General features: G+C 37.8%; 1 protein-coding gene across 2 annotated transcripts; it reads right to left on the bottom strand.

Moving 5' to 3' along the window:
- Positions 1–16,029: 16,029 nt before the first annotated feature.
- On the bottom strand, positions 16,030–27,718 carry LOC123564157 (p53 and DNA damage-regulated protein 1-like). 2 transcript variants are annotated; one of them, XM_045357521.2, is made up of 4 exons: positions 27,496–27,718; positions 21,379–21,541; positions 20,727–20,827; positions 16,030–17,495 (listed from the first exon to the last, which is right to left on the bottom strand). In XM_045357521.2, the coding sequence occupies exons 2-4, from the start codon at positions 21,516–21,518 to the stop codon at positions 17,335–17,337; spliced, it is 402 nt and encodes a 133-aa protein (XP_045213456.1). In that variant the 5' UTR covers positions 21,519–21,541; positions 27,496–27,718; the 3' UTR covers positions 16,030–17,334. The 2 variants fall into 2 exon arrangements, with proteins under 2 accessions (XP_045213456.1, XP_045213457.1); XM_045357522.2 differs by having other exon boundaries at positions 27,629–27,716.
- Between the last annotated feature and the right edge of the window lie 147 nt (positions 27,719–27,865).

The following is a 27,865-nucleotide window of genomic DNA, read 5'->3' on the forward strand; positions in this document are numbered from 1 at the left end:
CTCCATATTCTCTCTTAAAAACATTTAGGGTTGGGCTTAAAATTTAGGGTAGATCGGGATACCTGAAACAAACATTTTTTTTACGCCTAATGACAATCATTGTTGAATATGACTGGGAGACATTTGTCAGGGACCGACAGCTAATAGAAAGCAAGCTGTTTAGTTGGCTTATTCGGGGATGATTTATTTCATAATTCCGTATTCTCAACTCCCGTTGACCAAAATGATGTAACACATGTTAGTGATGCTTGACCTTTTCGGCTGCTTTCGATACCATCGACCACAAACACCTTTAATGCACCGCCTCACGGACACTTTGGTATCACAGGGAGGAACCACTTTTGATGTGAAACTTCAATATCTGAGCGACCGCTACAAACAGTGACCCATAGATAGTTGAATTGTCAAAACCGTTGCAAAATTGACATACAGTGTCCACAGGGGTCCGTATTTTTCTCGATCAAAATTTTTCACAATGCTCACTAAAACCAGATTGGTACAATATGCAGAAACATTGACTAATTCTTCATTGAGGCTGCAGTATTTATCTTTCAAACCACAAATCCGGTCTCTCAAAAGGATGCTTTACGCTGTGTTGAAAAACTGTCTCGAATCGGTAGAAATCGTAATCTTGGATGAACAGCAACATGTGAGTATCAAAAGCCGATAAAACTGGAGAGTCATTGTATTTATCTCTCTCAAAGAAACGAGAAACATATTGCAATCGGTTACTGTGTAAATTGGGAGAAGAGAACATTAAACCACTAAATGTGTAAGGAAATCTTGGTGCTTTTCTAGACTCAACAATGAGCATGGAAAAACATTTATAAACTCAGTTTGTAGTTCAGGGTAAGATAATATAAAATAAGATAAGATAAGAGATTTAACAAGCTTTTGTAATGGAAAAGATTTTCTATTGTTAAATTGTCTTTAAAATATCTTAGGAACAATTAAAATGTAGAAATAAAACCTGATTCAGGCTAAATACCTTTTATTGTTGATTATATTGTTTTGTGTTGTATAGTATGTCCCATATCATTCTGTGATGTGTAGTTTGTACAGCGCTTTTGAACGTTTATTTTATAGATGAAAAGAGCGCTTTAAAAATCTGGTAAATAATAATATATTAACAATTGTATATTTAGCTGAAAATTCACCAGAAATGCTCGGTGTTAACATCGAGACACCTTGTAGATATGTCAGGGAGGAAAATGTTGATTACCACATTGTTATATTATAAAGCAACGGGGATTTCAAATTTGCATTTCCAATATTCATTGGTAATAGAGTTCCGCTTAAGCCGGTGCTAGGGGGCGTGAGGGGTGTTGCACTTGGCACTACCTCTCATAAACAGACTCTGTTATTATCATACTTGGTTGCACTCTGTGCTTCCAAAGGGTTTTCCTACAGATTTTATTTACTGTTGAACATTCGTTATTCCTTTGCGATGGAATCGCATGTTGTTCAAATATCTTAAATACATCGATGTGATGTTGAATAAGGACATAAAACAAAGTTGTAAAAATTGAATGTGCAGTTGCTCAGTGTTGTTTAACATGTTTTGGTCTGTCATGTGTTAGAAGATGTTTCTCCAATAAGAAGTGAAAGTGCACGCCCACAGTTTGTGAATTTTTCAGCATGTTTATTTCCACCAAGTTTGGCACATAATAATGTATCTATGACGAAGTGAGTAAAAGAAGTGTTAGCTATTGGTGAAAAAGCAAGAAGAGTGTTTATTTCCTTGCTTATTTCAACAGCGTTACATCGGTTTACTCTCTTCTGCACAAGTATGTTGGTAATTCATTACAAAAATCTGACCAGCTTTCGTGAAAGCTGTATCACAAATGTGTCCTCTATGGCATACAAAGCTTCTTTTTTTTAATATCTGGTCTAGTTACATAGTTCACGACTCGATACGATCCATATTCAAACCCTTCTGGGATTTATCGAGAAATCATCCTGAGATAATCGATATGATAACTCGTCCAAATTCGTACAAAATGTTCTATTTATAAAAACTTATAATGCACGTTTTTATTTTGTTTTTTTTTTAGAAGATTAGTACCTCCCGATGACGCGTTTAGGAAAGAAAGGAAAGGAAAGGTACATCAATACGTACTACAGATGGTTTATATGGAACAACAAGCTTTATAGCCTACATGTAGTTTGTTTGAAAGCTGATACTAAATAGGTGGTCACAAAGTTTGGAAACACAGGACGCTTGATATTCAACATTTTTGTTGAAATAGCGTAAGTCAGACAAGAAATAGGCGAAAATATTATACGCACGTGCGTATTGTGCGTAACAGTAGTTACACCCTTGAAATTTATTGTGAGAGGGAAGATAGTAGAACATGTGTTATAATATTTATATACTTATAAGGAGCATGTACAAGTGAAACGAGCTAAAATTCCCAATAAACATAGGTATACCGCAGCCGTGGTATTAATTATGATTAAAAATGATGTGTGAGCGAAACGATCAATTTTTAATACCTCTAGCTTTACTTGCGAGGAAAACACATGCTTGACACATTTTAAGTGGGCGCCCCGGCCTCCCTACTGTGAATTCGTTAGTACTTGATATATAAAACCTAGTTTTTCTTAAAAAAAAATAGTCCATCTAATTTTACTATTGTGCTGTCACAACTCATGATATAAAATTTCTTTGATATCCAATTCCTCATGTAGACGATGTCAGGGCCAGCCATGATTTTTGCAGCACTTGGCAAGTCATACCCCATTCCTGCTACATGCAATGTCAGAACCATCCCGATTCTTGTGGCACTGGGAGGGTCATATATCATTTCTGCTACAGACGATGTCAGTTCCTGCCTGATTTTTGTAGCGATGGGCGTGTTATAACCAGTTCCTGCTACCTACAGATGGCAGAACCAGTCCGACTCTTTTAGCGATGGGCGTGTCATTACCAGTTCCTGCTACCACACTGGCACATGTAGCTCTGGGCGGGGCATTTCCCATTCCTAATACAGACCACGTCAGAACCTGCCTAACTCTTTTAGCGATGGGCGTGTCATAACCAGTTCCTGCTACAGACGATGTCAGAACCAGACTCGTTCTTGTAGCTCTGAGCGGGTCATATCCGATTTCTGCTACAGACGAAGCCAGAACCAGTCTGATTCTTGTAGCAATGGGCGTGTCATAACTAATTCAAGCTCTAGACGATGTAGCTCTGGGCGGGTCATATCCCATTCCTGCTACAGTCGATGTCAGAATCAGCCTGGTTTCTTGTAGCTTGGGCGGATCTATGATCCCTTTTGCCTACAAGACCGATGTCAGAACCTGCCTGGTATTGTAGACTCTGGGCGGGCCAGTTCCCAAATGCTAGACGCTGTCAGATACCTGCCTGGTTCTTGTAGCTCTGGACGGGGCATATCCCAAGTCCTGACACGGACAGCACAATGACAAGAACAGGGCCTATGGGGTGCTTGTAGCTCTGGGAGGGGCATATCCATTCCTGCTACCTGACGAGGAGTCAGAAACTTCAGTCTGATTCGTGTTGTAGCACAATGAGCGTTGTCATAACTAGTTCAAGCGATGACGATGTCAGAACCAGCCTGGTTCTTGTAGCTCTGGACAGGGCATATCCCATTCCTGCTACAGACGATGTCAGAGCCTGCCTGGTTCTTGTAGCTCTGGACGGGGCATATCCAATTCCTGCTACAGACGATGTCAGAACCAGCCTGGTTATTGCAACTCTGGGCGGGGCATATCCCATTCCTGCTACAGATGATGTCAGAACCTGCCTGGTTCTTGTAGCTCTGGTCGGGTCATATGATCCTATTCCTGCTACAGACGATGTCAGAATCAGCCTGGTTCTTGTAGCTCTGGTCGGGGCATATTCCATTCCTGCTACAGACGATGTCAGAACAAGCCTGGTTCTTGCAGCTCTGGGCAGGGCATATCCGATTCCTGCTACAGACGATGTCAGAGACTGCCTGGTTCTTGTAGCTCTGGACGGGGCATATCACATTCCTGCTACAGACGATGTCAGTACCTCGCTGGGTTCTTGTAGCTTGGGCGGGTCATATGATTTTTTTTTTTTTTTTTTTCCCATTTGCTACAGCGATTGTCAGAACAGCTGGACAAGAAATTGACGTCTGGGCGGGTCATATGATCCAATTCCTGCTACAGACGATGTCAGAACCAGCCTGGTTCTTGTAGCACTGGACGGTGCATATTCCATTCCTGCTACAGACGATGTCTGAACAAGCCTGGTTCTTGTAGCTCTGGGCGGGTCATATGATCCAATTCCTGCTACAGACGATGTCAGAACCTGCTGGGTTCTTGCAGCTCTAGGCTGGGCATATCCATTCCTGCTACAGACGATGTCAGAACCAGCCTGGTTCTTGTAGCTCTGGGCTGGGCATATCCAATTCCTGCTACAGACGATGTCAAAACCAGCCTGGTTCTTGTATCTCTGGATGGGGCATAGTCCATTCCTGCTACAGATGCTGTCAGAACCTGCTGGGTTCTTGCAGCTCTGGGGCGGGGGGCATATCATTTCCTGCTACGGACGATGTCAGAAAAAAAACCCCCCCCCCCCCCCAAGGGCCTGGTCTTGTAGATCTGGACGGGGCATATTCCATTCCTGCTACAGGCGATGTCAGAACCTGCCAGGTTCTTGTAGCTCTGGGCGGGGCATATCCCATTCCTGCTACAGACGATGTCAGAACCAGTCTGATTCTTGTAGCAATGGGCGTGTCATAACTACTTCAAGGTATAGACGATGTCAGAATCAGACTGGTTCTTATAACTCTGAGCGGGACATATCCCATTCCTGCTACAGTCGATGCCAGAACCTGCCTGGTTCTTTTAGCAATGGACAGGTCATAAACAGTTCCTGCTACAGATGATGTCAGAACCAGCCTGGTTCTTGTGGCCCTTTTTGGTTCATATCCCATACCTGCTACAGGCGATTCCAGAACCAGTCAGATTTCAGATTAGCAACACTGCTATTTTTATTTTCAGGTCACATTTATCCTGCCTGCTGTACAGAACAGCATAGCATAGTGACAATATGAAGTATGTATATATAAATAGTAGATGATAATAATGATACAAATATAGATATAATTAAAGTTAATATGATTTTATTAGCATATGCTATTCTGTGATTAATTATTTGCCTGTAAGAATAATCATATTATTGATATATCTGAAGAAAATGTATGCCTTATGAATTGTGCATTAAGTACCAAAGCAGACACAAACTAGATATGTGTCCATAGGACACTGGTGTTCCCACTTCCTGTCACTGTTCATGATTTCAGAACTCTAGGTGAAATGTCCCCACTTCCTGTCACTGTTCATGATTTCAGGACTCTGGGTGAAATTTCCCCACTTCCTGTCACTGTTCATGATTTCAGAACTCTAGGTGAAATTTCCCCACTTCCTGTCACTGTTCATGATTTCGGGACTCTAGGTGAAATTTCCCCACTTCCTGTCATTGTTCATGATTTCAGGACTCTAGGTGAAATTTCCCCACTTCCTGTCACTGTTCATGATTTCAGGACTATTGGTGAAATTTTCTTTAAAATACATTGTATATGCAACACAATGTGTATTTTTCACTATGTCAAGGACCATAACTCTGGTCTAGCTTTGTGAAATCGCAAGCAGAACACCTGGTGCACAACTTCACATGATCATTTCTCTAATATTTTATGACTCTAGGTCAAATAATTTTTGAGATTCATGGGACACAAACTTTTATTCCATCAATGCATATTTTGACTGAGTCAAGGGCTATAACTCTTGTCTTGCAGAGTGAAATCATAATCAAAACTCAGGTGCACAAATTTATATCCTGAATGATATTCTAACATGGATCTATGAAAATATGTCAAATATTTTTAAGACATACATGTATGCAACACAACAAACTAAGCATTTTATGAGTATTTTCACTAGGTCAAGGACCATAACTCTGGTCTGACTAAGTGAATTCCCAAATAGAATATTTGGTGCACAACTTCACATGATATGTAAAAATCCTCTAAAGTTTTATCTTTCTTTGTCCAATATTTTATTGAGATACATGCGATATTTTGCATATCAATATTTTCTTGACAGAAACAGAGGGTCCTGATGATCTGAATCTTCTCATGAAGTAATAGGAGGTCCATGTTTCAATGCAAGCTGATGCATAAATATTGAAAGTAGGTCAGTAGGTAAATTCATGGTCTCTGAAAGTCAGCTTTAAGAACGGTATGCAAAATGTACTGTCATCAAAATTTCAAGGTGTTTCTTAAAAAAACAAAAAGTAGTTCAGTAGGTCAAGGTCACAGTAAGGTGACTCTAATCACTTGGGTACTTCAGAATCGTGTAATATGAATAATCAGGTCTAGGAAATATGATCTGATAATTTCTGAAGTATTTTTTTCCTACAAAAATCGTATAACAAAGTGAACCAGGGCAGGGCCTCTTTTTATCCCAGGGGCATAATTTGAACAATTCTGTTAGAGTAGAAGTCCATTTGGCAATGCTACATACCAAACATCAAAAGCTAGGCGTTTTAGTTACAGACAAGAAGAATTTTAAAGTATTCTCCTATGTAAGTCTTTGTTAAACTTGTGGTCCCGGGTGGGGCCTCTTTTCACCCCAGGGGCACAATTTGAACAATCTTCATAGAGGACCACAAGGCAAAGCCTCATACAAAAACATCAAAGGCCTAGGTCTTGTGTTTCAGACAGAAGATTTTTAAATTTTTTCCCTATTATAAGTCTATGTAAAATTTGGGCCCCGTGGCGGGGCCTCTTTTCATCCCAGGGTCACAATTTGAACAATATTCATAGAGGTACCATTAGTGATGTCCTTGCCAAATATCAAGGCTCTTGCCTTTCAGTAATTTGGACAAGAAGATTTTTAAGTTTTTCCTTTCCATTGCCATGCAACAGAGTTCTGCATGGAAATGAAGTTCTTTTAATATATTTGAAGGGGACCACCCAAGGATCATTCCTGTGAAGTATGGGGTAACTGCCCAGTAGTTTTCAAGAGAGATTTTTTTAGGAAAGTTGACGGAACACACGACGGGTTCATACAGACAAGGCCAAGTCAAATTCAAGGCCTTTTCATGGACTATTTCAGACTGTCTTATATTTTTCAAGGACTTATTCAACCATAATACCGTGTTACTTCCTGCTGTGATTCTGCTTCCCAAAACCTAAATATGATGATCCATCTTTTTTCTTGCATCTTTATTTTCAAGTTTCACAATCAAAAGCGACAAATGGTCCCCTGATCTTTTCATCAGTAAGTTTTTAAAGTGGCCAAATAACAATATAGCATTTTTTCTTTCACCAAGAGCAAACTTTTTGGGCTATTTTACTGTCTGGAAACATGGTTTGAAATATTTTATTAATTTTTTCATTGGACTTGTTAAGGTATATTTCTGGTTTGCATTGTCCATATAATTTCTGCTTTAAAGTACATTATTTTTTTATACTTAGTTGAAATACTAGCACTCGATGATGCAAACAGAATGGTAACTGTTTGGGGTGGGGGTACCGTAAGACTGTCACACACTTTCCCATTACGATAAGGAGGCAGTAAACAGTTTTGAGCTGTTAGTGTCGAATTGGCCGGGGTGAAATTTACAAATAAGAGGCAATTTACGGAATGAAGTGCATATTTGAACTTCTAAATAATAATAATTGCTAAATTTAAAGTTTCAGCGGCTAGAATTGAGTTTCCCACTATTTAAGAAAATCAGTTGAGTAGCCTTGATCTTGATAGTATGACGTAATGATTTTGCGGGAGCGTATACATGCTTCCTCTGAGCTAGCTGAAAGGGGGGTTGTCATTTTAGCAGTGCCTCAGAAAAGTGGAATAGTGAAAAAACGGAAACGGAGGGCCCATATATTTCAGCTTATTTTCAGATTTACAGTGTTAGGAGAAACGGAACAGTGTAGCAATTGTGGCTATCTTTTTCAGGAATTTTCTGCAGCGATTGAAAATTGGCAAATTTAGTTTTTTTCGTCATCAGTTTCCGCGACCGGGAGAGCACAAAATTCAGTCTTGTAAACAGAAAACTAGATATTAGAGATGTATTGCAGATGGTTTGTAACGTAGACATACAGTGATGTTAATGTTGCAATATCTTTATTTCAGGTGTGTGGTTACAGACTTTTGTGTAGGGTTTTAAAGTTAGGTTGGCGACTCTGGGCCCGAGAAGCTCAGAAACTGTTTATTTGCCTCCTTAAGAGCAAATCTTGAAAATTTGTAAGTTTCTTCCATGTGCATTTATTTGATGTCTTAGGGGTTTTTCAGTATGATTTGTGAAGAATATGAGTTTTTAAAGTTAATTTTGAAGCAAAATGAGAGTTTTTAAGAGAAATAACTAAGGGAGATAACCGCGATTCAGACATGAAAGTCATTTTACAGTGTTTTCCGAGCCATATAATGAAAGATATATCTTATGACACCATTTTACTTAGACATTGCTTACTGTGACATTAAAGCGCCCAAATAAGGCATTTAAAATGCAAATTCTTTGATTTCTATTAATTCAGTAAGCTTTTTAAGGGCAAAATAGGGGCTCGGACTGTGGACAGACCTCGGGGGTACTTTCGGCAGTATGTCCTCTGAATCAGTATTTCGTTGTTCGTTTCAGTTTAGAATTTATGTACATATTGCATATAACATAGATTCCAGTCACAGCACACAAAGTTTAGAGAATAGACATCTTTTCCCTGAAATAGAGGGGATTTTGAAAGGTTTGTCTCAAAAGTAACGTTTTCTCATATTTCATCACTCGCGGAAAGTGATCGTTATCAAATTGAGGTCTTAAACATGGACTCGGGGTTTAATGCAGTCAGTTCTATGGGTTGAAAGTCATGTACATCATAGCAAAATATCACAGTGCAAAAATTATCTTCATAAGACACCATTTACTGTCTTGGAATAGACAAATTAGCATGTAGTGGTATTTTGTGAAACGTTAAAAACGGTGACATAGGTGCTCATGCATGTGTTTGTAGTTTCCCTTTGGAGCAGGTCCAGCACAGTACCAGTGACTTAAAATTTCTATAATATTCAGCCAGCTTGGCAGCTGAACATATTTAGATACTAAACACATGGCTGAGACCTCATTTCTGTATGCAGTGGGCCTTAAATGAAACTATAAAGTTACTAGTTAATTTCGTACGCGTTCCTGGTAGAAGTTTGCATACATGATGTACTCCAGTTGTCAAAATTTTCAACAGCATTGTTGGATATGTATAAATTGGGTTTCTTTTGGTCAGAATTGATTAAATTACAAATAAAAAAACAAATTCATACTATTGGGGTCACTTTTGTCTCCCTTAAGGAGGCAGTAAACAGTTTTTGAGCTTTAGTGTCGAATTGGCCGGGTGAAATTTACAAATAAGAGCAAATTTTCGGAATGAAGTGCATATTTGAACTTCTAAATAATAATAATTGCTAGAATTGAAGTTTCAGCGGCTAGAATTGAGTTTTCACTTATTTTAAAGAAAAATCATTTAGTAGCCTTGATCTTTATAGTATGACGTAATGACTTGCAGGAGCGTATAAAAATGCTTCCTCTGAGCTAGCTGAAAGTGGGGTTGTCATTTTAGCAGGTGCCTCAGGAAAAGTGAATAGTGAAAAAACGGTACGGAGGGCCCATATATTTCAGCTTATTTTCAGATTTTACAGTGTTACTGAGTACGGAACAGTGTAGCAATTGTGGCTATCATTTTTAGGGAATTTTCTGCAGCGATTGAAAAATTGGCAAATTTAGCTTTTTTCGGGCATCAGTTTCCGCGAAACCGGGAGAGCACAAAATTCAGGTCTTGTAAAAAGAAAACCCAGATATTAGAGATGTATTGCAGATGGTTTGTAACGGTAGACATACAGTGATGTTAATGTTGCAATATCTTTATTTCAGGTGTGTGGTTACAGACTTTTGTGTGAGGTTTTGAAAGTTAGGTTGGCGACTCTAGGCCGAGAAGCTCAGAAAACTGTTTACTGCCTCCTAAGAATTGCGATTCATGCTCCGTGACGAATTGACGCCATTTTACTCAGGGGAGACAACGCTAAACAGAAAGTACGAAACATTCGTACCCAAACTTTGCTTTCGTCCCGAACACATTCGACCTTTTTTTATTACGGCGTTTTCGTAGCTCTGCCCATTGTTCGAAACTTGCCATTTTATTCTAAAAGATTTACTTTTGGTTTTTGGGGAGATTTTAATTGTCTAGCATACGACAAAATAAGAAATTCAAGTACTTTTCAAGGTCTTTGGGCAATTTTCAAGCACTTTTCAAGACAAATTGTGTTTTCAAGGACTTTTCAAGACTGCCCTTCATTTTCAAGTACTTTTCAAGCCTGTGCGAACCCTGACGACTGACATCGCATGACGGACATTGACCAGTCACAAAAACTCACCATGAGCCTTTGGCTCAAGTGAGCTAAAAAGGGCCATAAATCTAGATCAATAGAAGTCCCAAACAAAACCCCAGGTACACAATTTCACATGCTGAATAATATTCCTTTCATGTTTCATGACCCTGGTCAAAAACATGTTAATATTCTTGCTACACAAACTCTTATGCCCTTTTAGGCATATTTTTCTCTAAGTCAAGGGCTAATAAGTCTGGTCTGGCTAAGCAAAATCCAAAACAGAAAGTCAGGTGCCAACTTCAAATGGGAGTTGGGGAAGGCGGAGGGGGTAGGGGCACAAAAATGTGACCCAGGTGTATCAGTGTGGGTGTATATCCCTTGTACACTGTTATGGTAAGCTTGGAAGAAAACACACAATGTCTCCCACAAAACAAGAGGACCATGATGGTCCTGAATCGCTCACCTGTCCCCAAGTGACCAAGTTTTGAACTGAGTATGACATTGTTTTTTCTATTATTTGATATAGTGACCTAGTTTTTGAGCTCATGTGACCCAGTTTCAAACTTGACCTAGATATCATCAAGATGAATATTCAGACCAACTTTCATACAGATCCCATGAAAAATATGGCCTCTAAAGAGGTCACAAGGTTTTTCTATTATCTGACCTACTGACCTAGTTTTTGATGACACAAGACCCAGTTTCAAACCTGATCTAGATATCATCAAGTTGAACATTCTGACTAACTTTCACAAAGATCCATTGAAAAGTATGGCCTTTAGAGAGGTCACAAGGTTTTTCTATTTTTAGACCTACTGACCTAGTTTTGGACCGCACGTGACCCAGTTTCGAACTTGACCTAGATATCATCAAGATGAACATTCAGACCAACTATCATACAGATCCCATGAAAATGGCCTCTAGAGAGGTCACAAGGTTTTTTTATTATTTGACTTAATGACCTAGTTTTTGACGGCACGTGACCCAGTTTCAAACTTGACCTAGATATCATCACGGTTAACATTCTGATAAACTTTCATGAAGATCCATTGAAAAGTATGGCCTCTAGAGAGGTCACAAGGTTTTTCTATTTTTAGACCTACTGACCTAGTTTTTGACCACATTTGACCCAGTTTCGAACTTGACCTAGATATCATCAAGATGGACAATCAGACCAACTTTCATACAGATCCTATGAAAAATATGGCCTCTAGAGAGGTCACAAGGTTTTTTTATTATTTGACCTACTGACCTAGTTTTTGATGGCACGTGACCCAGTTTCAAACTTGACTTAGATATCATCAAGGTGAACATTCTGACTAACTTTCATGAAGATCCATTGAAAAGTATGGCCTCTAGAGAGGTCACAAGGTTTTTCTATTTTTAGACCTACTGACCTAGTTTTGGACCGCACGTGACCCAGTTTCGAAACTGACCTAAATATCATCAAGATAAACATTCAGACCAATTTCAATACAGATCCCATGAAAAATATGGCCTCTAGAGAGGTCACAACGTTTTTTTATTATTTGACTTACTGACCTAGTTTTTGAAGGTATGTGACCCAGTTTCGAACTTGATCTAGATATCATCAAGTTGAACATTCTGACCAACTTTCATGAAGATCCATTGAAAAGTATGGCCTCTAGAGAGGTCACAAGGTTTTTCTATTTTTAGACCTACTGACCTAGTTTTGGATCGCACATGACCCAGTTTCGAACTTGACCTAGATATCATCAAGGTGAACATTCTGACCAATTTTCATAAAGATCCCATGAAAAATGTGATCTCTAGAGTGGTCACAAGCAAAAGTTTACGCATGGATGGACGACGGATGCTGCGCGATCACAAAAGCTCACCTTGTCACTTTGTGACAGGTGAGCTAAAAACCTGTGTCTGAGATCACTTCTGAAACATAAATAGAAGCTGGTTTCATCTGGGAAGAAAAAATCTGTGAAAACAGGCTGCAATGTATTATTGTCTGAGATTGCTATACATGTCTTTGCAAGGAACAGATTCCCCATGCAATAAAATATGAACCATGCCAGTTGAATGTTGCGCAGCACTTAGATGCGATATTTTAACTGCCTTTCAGAAAGTTCAGGACGCATTTAGAAGTAAAGAATAGGTGTTTCACAAACACCGATTTAAAAATATTTAGTTATTCTTAGAATCTAAGCTGAACAAAAGTAAGATAGATTTGTCTTAAAATTGAAGTAACAACAGCTTTTTATAAGGATAAAAGTTATATCCTATAAAATAAATGTGTTTTAAAAGTCAGTAACGTCGATCAGGGTATTATAACATACATGTTTCTATTCCCCGTTAAATTACGCTGGTACCAAAAATGTCAATATTTTTCCATACACCGACGCCTGATTTTCATATCGGGTGCATGACGTAATTCAGTGTTTGTTCTTGCACTATTTTTTTCTATTTAGTTCAGTAGTGTCAATCCTATTCAGGCTATTGAACAAATTTATGATATTTACATTATATTAATAGGTGTAGATGTGTATGTAATAAAAGGGTTATTATCTTTGCATCGGGAAATATGCACTCGTTCTTCAGCGGAAGAATGCTGCGCTCCTAAGTCGCGCAATATTTCCGCTGAGAACTCGTGCATATTTCCCGATACAAAGCTAATAACCTATAATTATTGGACATGGGGGTATTAATGGACATAGCAATAAACATCTTATCCCTGACAGTTATGTTGCTTAAATTGTATAACACACCAGCCACATGTATTTAAAAAAAATCTATCCCCTTTTTACAAAGTATAACAATGGCAGAAACATGGTGGCATGAAAAAATTGCCTGTATAAAATTAATGTACCGGTATTTCCTATAACAAATAATTAAAACCCATGAAAATATTTATTGAAAAGTATTTAGATAAAACCAAGAATGATGATGTGAATGTGAAGTTTATTGTCACGTACATTTTTCATTTTCTTTTGAAAACCTAAAAATTAAGGTGAAATTGTACTCAGAATTACTGCATTGCATAATTGCACAGACTAGCTCACTTTGTGGTATTACCGAACAGGGATGTGGGTACAAATAAGGAACTGGATAGGCAGACCATCATTCTACAGACCCTGGAGTACCCGAGTATCTTGGATGAAGACTGGAGATTTTGTTTTCGCTAAGTCAGGTAACAACTAAAGGGTATCTGACAAACTCATTTGTGTAATCTGACTCAATTTTCCCCGTTTTTGCATACAGGAAGCATTTGTAAACATTACTCATAAAGATCGTTATTGGGCAAGTTGTTTAATATGCATTGAATCTAACTTGCAGCCTATTATTATTGCCTGGAAAGGTTAAGAGGAATCATCATAAAATGCTTTACAACTAACATAACTAGCGGAATATGTGTAACTTAATTTGGTGGTGTTTGATCAGGAATATTTTGTATTGTCAGATAATACCCCGACATGACCGATAATACCTCTTTGATCTTGGGCCGCACTGAACGCAAAGGCAAAGTCACTTGCTGCCAGCAGGCTGAAGGTTAAATCAAAAAAGTAATATAAAAGTACTTAATAAAATCAGATTGTAATGATTAAAGGGGAATAACTCAAAAAAGCTTGACATTCTTTTGATCATATTTTAAAAGAAAGATCCACAGTTTACAACAAAACAAATCAATAGATTCTTTTAAAACTGTCCTAAACATAGAGTCTTGTTTCAAACTTCCTTTGAACTCAATGTTTGGGATTTAAAAACAAGAGGACCATAATGGTCCTGAATCGCTCACCTCTTCCCACATGACCCAGTTTTGAGTATGACGTCGTTTTTTCTATTATTTGACATAGTGACCTAGTTTTTGAGCTCATGTGACCCAGTTTTGAACTTGACCTAGATATTATCAAGATAAAATTTCTGACCAACTTTCTAGAAGATCCATTGAAAAATATGGTCTCTAGAGAGGTCACAAGGTTTTTCTATTATTTGACCTATTGACCTAGTTTTCGAAGGTACGTGACCCTGTTTAGAATTTTACCTAGATATCATCAAGGTGAACATTCTCACTAATTTTCATGAAGATTTCATGAAAAATATGGCCTCTAGAGAGGTCACAAGGTTTTTCTATTTTTATACCTACTGGCCTAGTTTTTGACCACACGTGACCCAGTTTCGAAACTGACCTAGATATCATCAAGGTGAACATTCAGATCAATTTTCATGAAGATCCATTGAAAAATATGGCCTCTAGAGAGGTCAAACGATTTTAATAATTTTAGACCTACTGACCTAGTTTTTGACTGCAGTTGACCCAGTTTCAAACTTGACCTAGATATCATCAAGATGAACATTCAGACCAACTTTCATACAGATCCCATGAAAAGTATGGCCCCTAGAGAGGTCACAAGGTTTTTTTATTATTTGACCTACTGACCTAGTTTTTTAAGGCACGTGACCCAGTTTCAAACTTGACCTAGATATCATCAAGGTGAACATTCTGACTAATTTTTATGGAGATCCATTCACAAGTATGGCCTCTAGAGAGGTCACAAGGTTTTTCTATTTTTAGACCTACTGACCTAGTTTTTGACTGCACATGACCCTGTTTCGAACTCGACCTAGATATCATCAAGATGAACATTCAGACCAAATTTCATACAGATCCCATGAAAAATATGGCCTTTAGACAGGTCACAAAGTTTTTCTATTATTTGACCTACTGACCTAGTTTCTGAAGGCACGTGACCCACTTTTGAAACTGACCTAGATATCATCAAGATGAACATTCAGACCAACTTGCATACAGATCCCATGAAAAATATGGCCTCTAGAGAGGTCACAAGGTTTTTCTATTATTTGACCTACTGACCTAGTTTTTGACGGAACATGACCCAGTTTCGAACTTGACCTAGATATCATCAAGGTGAACATTCTGACCAATTTTCATGAAGATCTCATGAAATATATGGCCTCTAGAGAGGTCACAAGGTTTTTCTATTTTTAGACCTACTGACCTAGTTTTTGACCGCACGTGTCCCAGTTTCGAACTTGATCTAGATATCATCAAGATGAACATTCAGACCAACTTTCATACAGATCCCATGAAAAATGTAGCCTTTAGAGAGGTCACAAGGTTTTTCTATTATTTGACCTACTGACCTAGTTTTTGACGGCACGTGACCCAGTTTCGAACTTGACCTAGATATCATCAAGATGAACGTTCTGACCAATTTTCATGAAGATCTTGTGAAATATATGGCCTCTAGAGAGGTCACAAGGTTTTTCTATTTTTAGACCTACTGACCTAGTTTTTGATGGCACGTGACCCAGTTTTGAACTTGACCTAGATATCATCAAGGTGAACATTCTGACCAATTTTCATGAAGAGCTCGTGAAATATATGGCCTCTAGAGAGGTCACATGGTTTTTCTATTTTTAGACCTACTGACCTAGTTTTTGAAGGCACATGACCCAGTTTCGAACTTGACCTAGATATCATCAAGATGAACATTCTGACCAACTTTCATAAAGATCCCATGAAAAATGTGACCTCTAGAGTGGTCACAAGCAAAAGTTTACGGACGCATGCACGGACGGACGCACGGATGGACGACGGACGACGGACACCGCGCGATCACAAAAGCTCACCTTGTCACTTTGTGACAGGTGAGCTAAAAAACAACACTACTGTTATAAACATATATAAAGATATTTAATTGTAATCTTTGTATTGCTGTATTGCTGATATTAAATAACTTTTGATATGAAATGATATATGTACTGAGATTATTCTGATATTAAGTACTGATATTTTTAATGTATTGCTGATATGAATTAATAACTTTTCTGTTTGCTGAGATTTAATCTCACGCATACCTGCAACCACAAAATCCATAGAAATCGGTACTAAATATTTTAAAATAACTTCACAGTACTCAAAGTTTAAGTACACATATGATTTTTGTTCACCTTTCTATACAAACTTAAGAATTTTCTAAAAAAATGTGGTTAGATTCAGGAGTTGGTACATGTCAGATTGTTACAACAGAAATTGATGAATAAATATCTGGCTTTTACCCATGATGCAGTGGTTCTCAATTACTGTGTATCTGTACATCAACTTAATCAGAATTTCAATATAATTTTCATTGAGATCACATACACAATGCTTACTGTAAAAGAACATATTTTCGCTGGGTCAAATTTTCGCGAATTTGAAATTTTGAGTATGTTTGAGAGGTTTTACCATCGCGAAATTGTAAAATGGTATCCTGCTTGAATCTGAATTAAACTAATGGTGAATATTTATGCTGGGATTAATTATCGCGAAATGTAGGGCAATGCGAATATTGCAAAAATTAAACCCTTGCGAAAATTTCTGCTTTTACAGTATAATGTAACATAAATTCTTGCCTACAACACACAATTTTAAGTTGGATAAATGTCAACTACAAGTCGATACTCTACATGAAACATGTACCCTGATTTAGCTTTTTTTTGGAGGATATCTTAATGTATATGATCTTCAGGTTTGTGTTATGCGAAGTTCATTAGTCAGGACACAAGATTTTCTTCAGATTTAAGTAATCTTAAGTAGGAAGCCGGAACAAAAGATCTAGTTCAGGTCTGTGTTATCTGAAGTCCTAAAGTCAGATTACAAAATCTTGTATAGGTCTGTGTCATACTAAGTCCAGGAACCACACTAAAATACCTTTTAGAGGCCTTTGTCACCTGAAGACTTGACAATGCAGACTGAATCTACTTGATGATGCAGACGGAATCGACTGCTATTGACGATTGAACAACTTCATTCAAACAGAAAGCATAATCTTATATGGAAGACAAACTAGTGCTTGAACATTCTCAATTGAAGGTGTAACAAATACTCCTTCTCAAACACTCTAGTTGTCCATAGTAGTTCACTGTAACCTGTAACTTTAACTTTGGTAACACTGTCAATGTAGGTGTAGCTAACAATTCCATGAGACCTGTACATCAGTCACAGTATCCTTCCAATGTCTTCAGTTCCTCCCTACTTAACGGGTTTAAATCAAATCCTTTAATATCCTCTTTCATTTCCAAGTCTCTCAGCTTATTCACTTTTGGTTTTAAATTTCTCCGAAGATCACCAATTTCACTGTCAAGCTGGTCAAAGTCTGAAATGAATAAAGTTGCTTTACTGATTACAAGAATCAAAAGATTCCAAGTTAATAAAACAGAAAGCCCAACTAGAGCATTTACCTATCAGCCCTACCAGAGCATTTACCTATCAGCCCTACCAGAGCATTTACCTATCAGCCCTACTAGAGCATTTACCTATCAGCCCTACCACAGCATTTACCTATCAGCCCAACCAGAGCATTTACCTTTCAGCCCTACTGGAGGAGCATTTACCTATCAGCCCTACTGGAGGAGCATTTACCTATCAGCCCTACCATAGCATTTACCTATCAGCCCTACTAGAGCATTTACCTATCAGCCCTACTAGAGCATTTACCTATCAGCCCTACCAGAGCATTTACCTATCAGCCCTACTAGAGCATTTATCTATCAGCCCTACCAGAGCATTTACCTATCAGCCCTACCAGAGCATTTACCTATCAGCCCTACCAGAGCATTTACCTATCAGCCCTACTAGAGCATTTACCCATCAGCCCTTCTAGAGCATTTACCTATCAGCCCTACTAGAGCATTTACCTATCAGCCCTACCATAGCATTTACCTATCAGGCTTACTGGAGCATTTACCTATCAGATGTCTCAGCCTACATTTAGCAATCATTTCAGTTTGATCTGTATGCACATGCAAATATAACCAAAACAGTATCTACATAATACATACAATAGATACAAAATTTGATCCAGGGCCTGTATTCATATTCACCATCTGATTTGTTTGTTTGTTTTGGATTTAACGCCATATTTCAACAGTATTTCTGTCATGTAACGGCGGGCAGTTAACCTAACCAGTGTTCCTGGATTCTATACCACTACTTACCTGTTCTCCGCAAGTAACAGTCTACTTCCCCACATGAATTATCAGAGGTGGAGGATGAATGATTTCAGACACAAGGTCTTTTATCAAATCGTCACGGAGAACATACGCTCCGCCTGGGGATCGAACTCGCGACCCCGCGATCTGTAGACCAACGCTCTCCCTACTGAGCTAAGCCTGCGGCTTCAACATCTGAAGTCTGAAACTTGCACTTCAGAATGAGGAATACTAAATTTGTTATAACTATGATTATTGCATGTTTTTGTCATGTAAAATGCACATTCATGCAAAATTTCATTACTATCAGCGCTAATGTAACCACAGGCACTGGTCTAGTGTAATCTATTTATCAAATATCCTTCTTTTCACACAAATGTACTGTTTATACGTCAGTCAAATGAAAAGAAGATCAATGACCAAACATCCGATCACAGTATCATATACTCTGACAAGGTGAACCATGTGAGCGTAACGCTACGGCGATTGACTTGGCATACTTGCAGAGCATGCTAAAATCGGAGTTTATACACTTGCAACTTCTACATGCTTGCAAAATTTTAACCTGTAATTTGACGTAAAATATGTGTGCTTAATTTTCACAAAATATAAGCTAGAGTTATGTCACTTACAAAGTGAGGTTGTCTCAAGATACTGCAAACATGTGTGACGTTGTAAGCATTTGGTTTAGTAGTTATTGAGAAACCTGCTTACCTTTAGTCTGAAATAAGGACCTTATAATGATGCTTTCATGAAGACACATCAAGCAGTTCATGAGAAAATGTTATTTAAAATTATTTTTATTTTTAATTCTAGCAGTTCCTGAAAGGGGCAAAGTGTCCCTAATTGAACAAATTTGGTAAAGGACCTTATAAAGATGCTACAAATCAAGTTTGATAAAGATCCATCAAGCTGTTCATGAGAAAAATTCATTTAAAGGAATTTCTATTTTAAGCTGTAGCGGCCCATAAAAGGGGCCAAGCAACCCCATGAGAGGACTTCTAATGATGCAATAGACCAGGTTTGATGAAGATCCATTGCGTGATTTCACTAGAAGTAGTTGTTAAAAGTATTTTTACTTTTAGCCCTAGCGACCCCAAAAAAGGACCAATTGCCCCTATTTGAACAAATCTGAGAGAAGACCTTAAAATGATCCTACATAACAAGTCTGATGAAAATCTATCTAGCCATTCATTAGAAGAAGTCATTTAAAGGTATTTCTAATTTTGGCTCAAACTGAAAAATTATGGTGATGGACCTTATAATAATGCTACACATCAAGTTTAATGAAGATCCATCAAGCGGTTCATGAGAAAAAAGTCTTCTGAAGGCATTTCTATATTTAGTTCTAATGGCCCCTAAATGCGGTCAAGTGCCCCAATTTGTATAACATTGGTAGAGGACCTTATAATGATGCTACAGACCAAGTTTTATGGAGATCACTGGAGCGGTTCATGAGTAGAAGTCTTTTACAGTCATTTCTATTTTTAGTTCAAAGTGCCCTTATTTGAACAAATTTGGGAGAGGACCTTATAATGATGGTATAGATCAAGTCTGGTGAAGATCCCACTCAAGGGTCAGGAGCATTTCTTTTTTAAGTTCTAGTGGCCCCCTAAAAGGGACCAAGTGCCCCCATTTGAATGAAGTTGGGAGGGGACCTTTTAATGATACCACAGATTAAGTCTGATGAAAATTCTTCTAGCAGTTCATTAGAGGTATTTCTAATTTTGGCTTCAGTGGCCCCTGAAAGGTGCCAAGTGCGCCCATGTGAACAAACTTGAAAGAGAACCTTATAATGATGCTACAAACCAAGTTTCATGAAGACCCTTCAAGTGGTTCATGAGAAGAAGTTGTTTAAAGGTATTTATAATTTTGGCTCTAGCGGCCCCTAAAAGTGGCCAAGTGCACCAATTTGAACGTTATGAGAGGATGTTATGATGCTACAGACAAAATCTGATGAAGATCCATCAAGGGGTTCACGAGAAAAAGTTCTTTAAAGGTTTTTTCTATTTTTAGCTTTGGTGGTCCTTCAAAGGGGCCAAGGTTAAACCAACTGAATAAACTTGAAAGAGGTCCATGCCAGAATGCTACTGACCAAGTTCGGTGTAATTCTGACCTGTTGTTTCAGAAGAAAGATGTTTAAGTAAAAATGCTGATGATGGACACTGGAATATCCACCTTTACTAACAGCTCAGTTAAAGCAATATTTATATTCAAGGAACTGTCTCCAAGTGAAACCTACACATAATATGAACTGTTGGTTCCATTGCAGGAGAACAACAGGTACATCAACAAGATGTTCTCAATTAACTAAATATTACAGATATAACTCTGAACTTAAACAGGACTGAAATATGTCATTTTGCAACTCTCCACACTCTGTCCAAAACTTTTACCTTGTTGAAGCATTCTCCTGGTTTTATCTGACGGAAATTTGATGAACATATCCCCAAAGCATACCCACTGTTTCTGACTCTTCTTGTCTTTCGACAGAACTCTGAAATGTAGTTTAAAATCATGTGAATTATCATTAAAGTATCATCGTCATCTCTTAAAGTATAACCATGGTACATGTAACATTATCCGTTAAATTCATATTTCTTTTCAAATTCAACCTTTTTTCTTGCAATTTGTAAACTCAAGGAAATAAGCAGTTAGAGCGGAACATCTATGTATACTGACATTCATTTTAGCATGGCCCAATAGAAGAATTGTAGCAGACGACAGTAATATGGACAATATAGACTGTATTACACTATTACCGATCACATGAAGTAGCTGTATTGTGGGCTGAAAGTTACTGAATGTTTTACATTCATCCCTTTGTGACCAGGAATTATTTTAAGGAATGCATTCACTGTAAAACATGACACAGAAATTTGTAAACATGCACTTCAGCAATAATGTCCTGAACATGTAAATGGTCAGTAGGTTTAACTACATCAGTTTCAATGACAATGGTAATAAAAAAATTTGCTAAACCCGTTACTGCGGATTTTGCCTCCTCAATGTGTATAACATATCATGTGATTTCTATTACTTCTATACCTTACGGCCTCCCTAGTTTTCTGTCTCTTTCTGTCTAGGTCAATGATTTGTTGTCTGTCTGTAAGGATATCCTCAGCTACAACCTCCATCTCTCCAAGGTGCTGTGTAAGCCGTCCTATCTCCTCATTCTGGCTGGCCATCTTGAACTAACTGTTGATCTGTACTGTAATACACAAAATAAGAATGATGTCAACATTGCACAGCAAATGCACTCTGAAAATGTTTGATAGAATAATAAATAAACACCAGAAAACAAGAGGACAAAATGGTCCTAGGTCACTCACCTGAAAACAGCTTGATCAAATTTCATGAAGATCCAGTGAAAAATGCAGCTCCAATTGAATACACATAGTTTTACTTTGAATTAACCAGGTGACCTAGTTTTTGACCCCAGATGACCCATATTCGAACTTGACCTAGATTTCATCCAGACAAACATTGTAATCAAATTTTATGAGGATCCAGTGTAAAATGCAGTCCTTATTGCATACATTGCAAACAAGGTTTTTCTTTGATTTGACCTAGCGGCCTAGTTTTTGACCCCAGATTACCCATTTTCAAACTTGACCTAGATTTTATCAAGGCAACTATTCTGACTTTTATGAATATCCAGGGTAAAATGCAGCCCTTATTGCGTACACAAGGTTTTTCTTTGATTTGACAGGGGTGACCTAGTTTTTGACCCAAGATGACCAATATTTGAATTTGATCTAGACTTTATCCATACAAACAATCTTATCAAATTTCATGAAGATCCAGTGTAAAATGCAGTCCCTATTGCATACATAAGGTTTTTCTTTGATTTGACCTAGTGACCTAGTTTTTGAACACAGATGACACATATTGGTAACTGACCTAGATTTCATCAAGGCAATCATTCTGACCATATTTCATAAAGATGAATTGAACAAGAGAGATCACAGACTGATCCTGGCGCCCACCATTGCGCCAGTTTTGAGTGTTCCAATTTCAAGACTAGCTCAATGTCAAAATCAAGGTCAAAGTTCATTTCAGTACACAAACTGTGCATGCGGTCCATGCATGTGGTCCAAATTTGACTGGGTGACCTAGTTTTTGACCCCAGATGACCCATATTCAGCCTTGACCTAGATTTCATCCAGACAAACATTCTGATCAAATTTCATGAAGATCTGGTGTAAAATGCAGTCCCTATTGCATACACAAGGTTTTTCTTTGATTTGACCTAATGACCTAGTTTTTGATCCCAGATGACCCATATTCGAACATTACCTAAGGCAATCATTCTGACCAAATTTCATGAAGATGAATTGAACAAGAGATCACAGAGCGATCCTGGCGCCCACCATTGAGCCAGTTTTGAGTGTTCTAATTTCAAGACTAGCTCAATGTCAAAATCAAGATCAAAGTTCATTTCAGTACACAAACTGTGCATGCAGTCCATGCATGTGGTCCAAATTTGAAAGCTGTAGCTTGAGAAATGTGAAAGTAGGTCACAAGATCAATTTCAAGGTCAAAGTTCATTTCAGTATACAAAACTATGCATGTGCTTCAAATCTGGAGGCTGCAGCTTGAGAAATGTGAAAGTAGGTACTAGGTAAAAATCGTCAAATTTCAATTCAGAACACAAAAATTTGAAGCCTGTTGCTTCAGAAATGTGAAAGTAGGTCACTAGGTCAAAATCAAGGTGAAATTTCATTTCAAAAACACAGAACTATGCATGTGGTCCAAATTTGAAGCCTGTATCTTCAAAAATATGAAAGAAGGTCACTAGGTCAATGTCAAAGTTTTTTTCATTACACAAAACTATGCATGTGGTCCAAATTTGAAGGCTGTAGCTTCAGAAATGTGAAAGTAGGTCACTAGATCAAAATAAAGGTCAAATTTCATTTCAGAACATGAAACTATGCAAGTGGTCCAAATTTGAAGCCTGTACCTTCAAAAATGTGAAAGTAGGTCACTAGGTCAATGTCAAGGTCAAAGTTTTTTCCGGTGCACAAAACTATGCATGTGGTCCAAATTTGAAGACTGTAGCTTGAGAAATGTGAAAGTAGGTCGCTAGGTCAAAATCAAGGTCAAATTTCATTTAGGAACACGAAACTTTGCATGTGGTCCAAATTTGAAGCCTGTATCTTCAAAAATGTGAAAGTAGGTCACTAGGTCAATGTCAAGGTCAAAGTTTTTTCGGTGCACAAAACTATGCATGTCACAAATTTTATTGTGGTCCAAATTTGAAGGCTGTAGCTACAGAAATGTGGAAGTAGGTCACTAGGTCAAAATCAAGGTCAACTCAAGTCAAGGTTCATCTTGCCACTCAAAACTATACATGTGGTCCAAATTTGAATATTGTAGGTTACTGACAAGAAGATTTTAAAAGCTTTTCCCTATATAAGTCATTATGAACCATGTGACCCCCGAGGCGGGGCCATATTTGACCCCAGGGGGATAATATGAACAATCTTGGTAGAGGACCACTAGATGATGCTTCATACCAAATATCAAAGCCCTAGGCCCTGTTGTTTTGATCAAGAAGATTTTTCGAAGTTTTTCCCTAAATAAATCTATGTAAATTATAAAGATAAGCAAAGGGCCATAACTCACTCAAAAATTGTTGAACCAGTCTGATTTTCAGGGGGACACAACTAGGGTACCAATACATCATTTTGACAAAGTTCCCCCCGGTAGTTTCTGAGGAGATGCGATAACGAGAAATTGTTAACGGACGGAAGGACGACGGACCACGGACGCAGAGTGATTTGAATAGCCCACCATCTGATGATGGTGGGCTAAAAATACAGCCTCTATCGCATACACAAGGTTTTTCTTTGATTTGACTGGGTGCCCTAGTTTTTGACCCCAGATTACCCATATTCGAACTTGACCTAGATTTCATCAAGGCAACTATTCTGACTTAATTTTATGAATATCCAGCGTGATATGCAGCCCCTATTGTGTACACAAGGTTTTTCTTTGATTTTACCTGATGACCTAGTTTTTTACCCCAGATGACGCATATTCGAACTTGACCTAGATTTCATCCAGACATTCTGATCAAATTTCATGAAGATCCAGCGTAAAATGCAGTCCCTATTGCATACACAAGGTTTTTCTCTGATTTGACCTAGTGACCTAGTTTTGAACCCCGTTGACCCATATTCGATCTTGACCTAGACTTCTTCAAGGCAATCATTCTGACCAAATTTCTTGAAGGTCAATTCAAAAATACAGCCTCTACTGCATATGCAAGATTTTCTTTGATTTGACCAGGTGAGACCAAATTTCATGAAGATCAATTGAAAAATACAACCTCTATCGCATATGCAAGATTTTATTTTGATTTGACCGGGTGACCTTGATTTTGAACCATGATGAGCCATATCCTAACTTGACATAGATTTCATCAAGGCAATCATTCTGACCAAATTTCATGAAGATCAATTGAAAAATACAGCCTCTATAGCATATGCAAGATTTTTCTTTGATTTGACCATGTGAGACCAAATTTCATGATGATCGATTGAAAAATACAGCCTCTATCGCATATGCAAGATTTTTCTTTGATTTGACTGGGTGACCTAGTTTTTGAACCGAGATGACCCATATCTGAACTTGACCTAGATTTGATCCAGACAAACATTCTGATCAAATATCATGAAGATCCAGTGTAAAATGCAGTCCCTATTGCATACACAAGGTTTTTCTTTGATTTGACCTAATGACCTAGTTTTTGACCCCAGGTGACCCATATTCGAAACTGACTCAGATTTCATCAAGGCAATCATTTCGACCAAATTTCATGAAGATCAATCTCTATCGCACATGCAAGGTTTTTCTTTGATATGACCAGTTGACCTAGTTTTTGAACACAAGATTACCCTTATTCGAACTTACCTAAATTTCATCAAGGCAACCATTCTGACTAAATTTTATGAATATCCAGTGTAAAATGCAGCCCTTATTGCGCACACAAGGTTTTTCTTTTATTAGACCGGGTGACATAGTTTTTGACCCCAGGTGACCCATATTTGAACTTGACCTAGATTTTATCCAGAAAAACATTCTGATCAATGTCATGAGGATCTAGTGTAAATTGCAGTCCCTATTGCATACACAAGGTTTTCCTTTGATTTGACCTAGTGACCTAGTTTATGATCCCAGATGACCAATATTCACACTTGACCTAGATTTAATCAAGGCAATCATTCTGATCAAATTTCATGAAGATCAACTTAAAAATACAGCCTCTATCACATACACAAGCTAAATATTGACAGATGACAGATCCCGGACATCAAGCTATCACAATAACTCACCTGCTCAGGTGAGCTAAAAATATATCGAGTTGCAAATAAAATATATAAAAATGGAATTAAATTATTACACTTGATTTCCTTAGGTCAAGAAAAGCCTTAGCGAATTGGCTTCCGGTTACCGGCAGTCAAAATAATGCTACTGTCAGATCATTTTAAAAATTTCAGCCTCAGAGATGTTTATATGCTGTTATGGATCTCTTAGTCAAACTAATCCTACGCATACAGATTGTTTTATATTGTGACAGTCAAACTGCAAATGTCAGAAATTAAAAAGAGCCGTGCCATGAGAAAACCAACAAAGTGGGTGTGCGACCAGCATGGATCCAGACCAGCCTGCGCATCCGCGCAGTCTGGTCAGGATCCATGCTGTTCGCTAACAGTTTCTCCAATTCCAATAGGCTTTAAAAGCGAACAGCATGGATCCTGACCAGACTGCGCGGATGCGCAGGCTGGTCTGGATCCATGCTGGTCGCACACCCACTATGTTGGTTTTCCCATGGCACGGCTCAAAAGCCGCTAATCAGGGACAGTTAGCTCGTCAATGCTTCTCCTAGCTGAAATTAATCCTGTATTGAAACCTAACCAGAAATAGTGCCAGAAGTCTGTCACGCTGTAATTTCATCAAATGAAATGCAATGGACTCAACTTTTACTTTAAAATATTGCTAATCCATTTTCCTTTTGATCTGACATGATTAATCCATGCAGCACAATCTGAACACAAGTTATACACACAGGTTTCAAAAAGGTACTGCTGTCTGCAATATTTTGCCCACCATTGCAATTGTCACCTGATCTGGGTAGTGGGTACTCTTCATTTTGAAAACAAAAAGGCAGTATAGAATCGTTATTTATTGACCTTTTCTGTGGACTTAAACCTTCTAATGTATGTTTTTCATGAACTTTATTGAAAATGGTTATATTCATAATTCAATTAAATTCATAAATGTGCAAAATGTTGATCTTGATTTTCAAAAATAAACACATGCTCTGAACTTTGCATGATGTCATCAGTTTCTCACGAGAGGCTGTGTAAGATGTTGCGGATCGACACTGGTCAGTTAACCATATGGGGTTACACCATAACTTAATGGACGCGACCATCAGAAAATGAAACTAGCGTCAGTTAAGCTATGGTAGCCAGAACTATCTGTCAAAACTTCGAAGGACCAAAATAATGGTCATGTAAAGTTATTGCTTTAATTGCTTGCGCATATTGCCTTGTAGACTCAGTAAACGTTAATCGTGTACAGTACATACATAGGTTTAAATCATAGATCATCAGAAAATTTGTAATTTTGGAAATTATTTGGTAACTTTTAATACATGTAAGTTTTATTTTAATTTATTTGATATTCACAACAACATCACATTTAAATCCAAATCAGCAGGGATGACAATTTAATTAGAAGTTTCCACTACTATTTTGGTCTTTCCAGTGTTTGATGCGAATTAGATATTGCCCATAAGAAAAATAACTCAATATTTCCTAGGATCCCGTCAAATTAGTTGGACTACGGTTAGCGGATGGCTTGACAAGCTTACTGTCGCTGAGTGACTGCTTTTTAATTTCTGACATTTGCAGTCCCCGCTACAGTTTGACCTGTCACACTATAAAACAAACTGTATGCATGCGTCAGATTAGTCCAACTAGTGGATGGCTAGACAGCTCGACAATTCCTAATCTAAACAGTACAATACTTTTAGGTGAAAAAGGTAATATGAGGCCATCTAACTGTAAAATAAGTGCTTCGCGTTTTTTTCTAGAAAACAACGATTTTCTTTTGAAGATATCATAGATGATAGTCTTGGGGCTTTCTTCTTACCAAAATTATGTCTATCCGAATAGTTCGTCAGTGTAACGAAAACTCAGTTGTTGGTCGGCATAACATTTAAACATCAATATTATGTATAGTTGTAAAGAAAATAAACATCTGTTCCTTAATCTTCTATATTTACTTTTTAGAAATAATGACAGAAGCAGTTTTAGATATTTTGCGAGCAAGTAGGTTTAACACAGTACTGTTTCCGGTTTCGTTTTTAGCAAATAACTTCGTTTCCGGTTTCTTTATTGAATTTTTGTTTGGCGTGATGTTATTTATTTGCCGAAGATTATATCTGATTGATGAGTTGTGATTAATGTATATAGATCTAGTAACATTTTTCCTCCGGGATTCAAACTGAAATAAAAAATGC

This window comes from Mercenaria mercenaria, chromosome 2, assembly GCF_021730395.1.
Source record: "Mercenaria mercenaria strain notata chromosome 2, MADL_Memer_1, whole genome shotgun sequence".
NCBI classification, from domain to species: domain Eukaryota; kingdom Metazoa; phylum Mollusca; class Bivalvia; order Venerida; family Veneridae; genus Mercenaria; species Mercenaria mercenaria.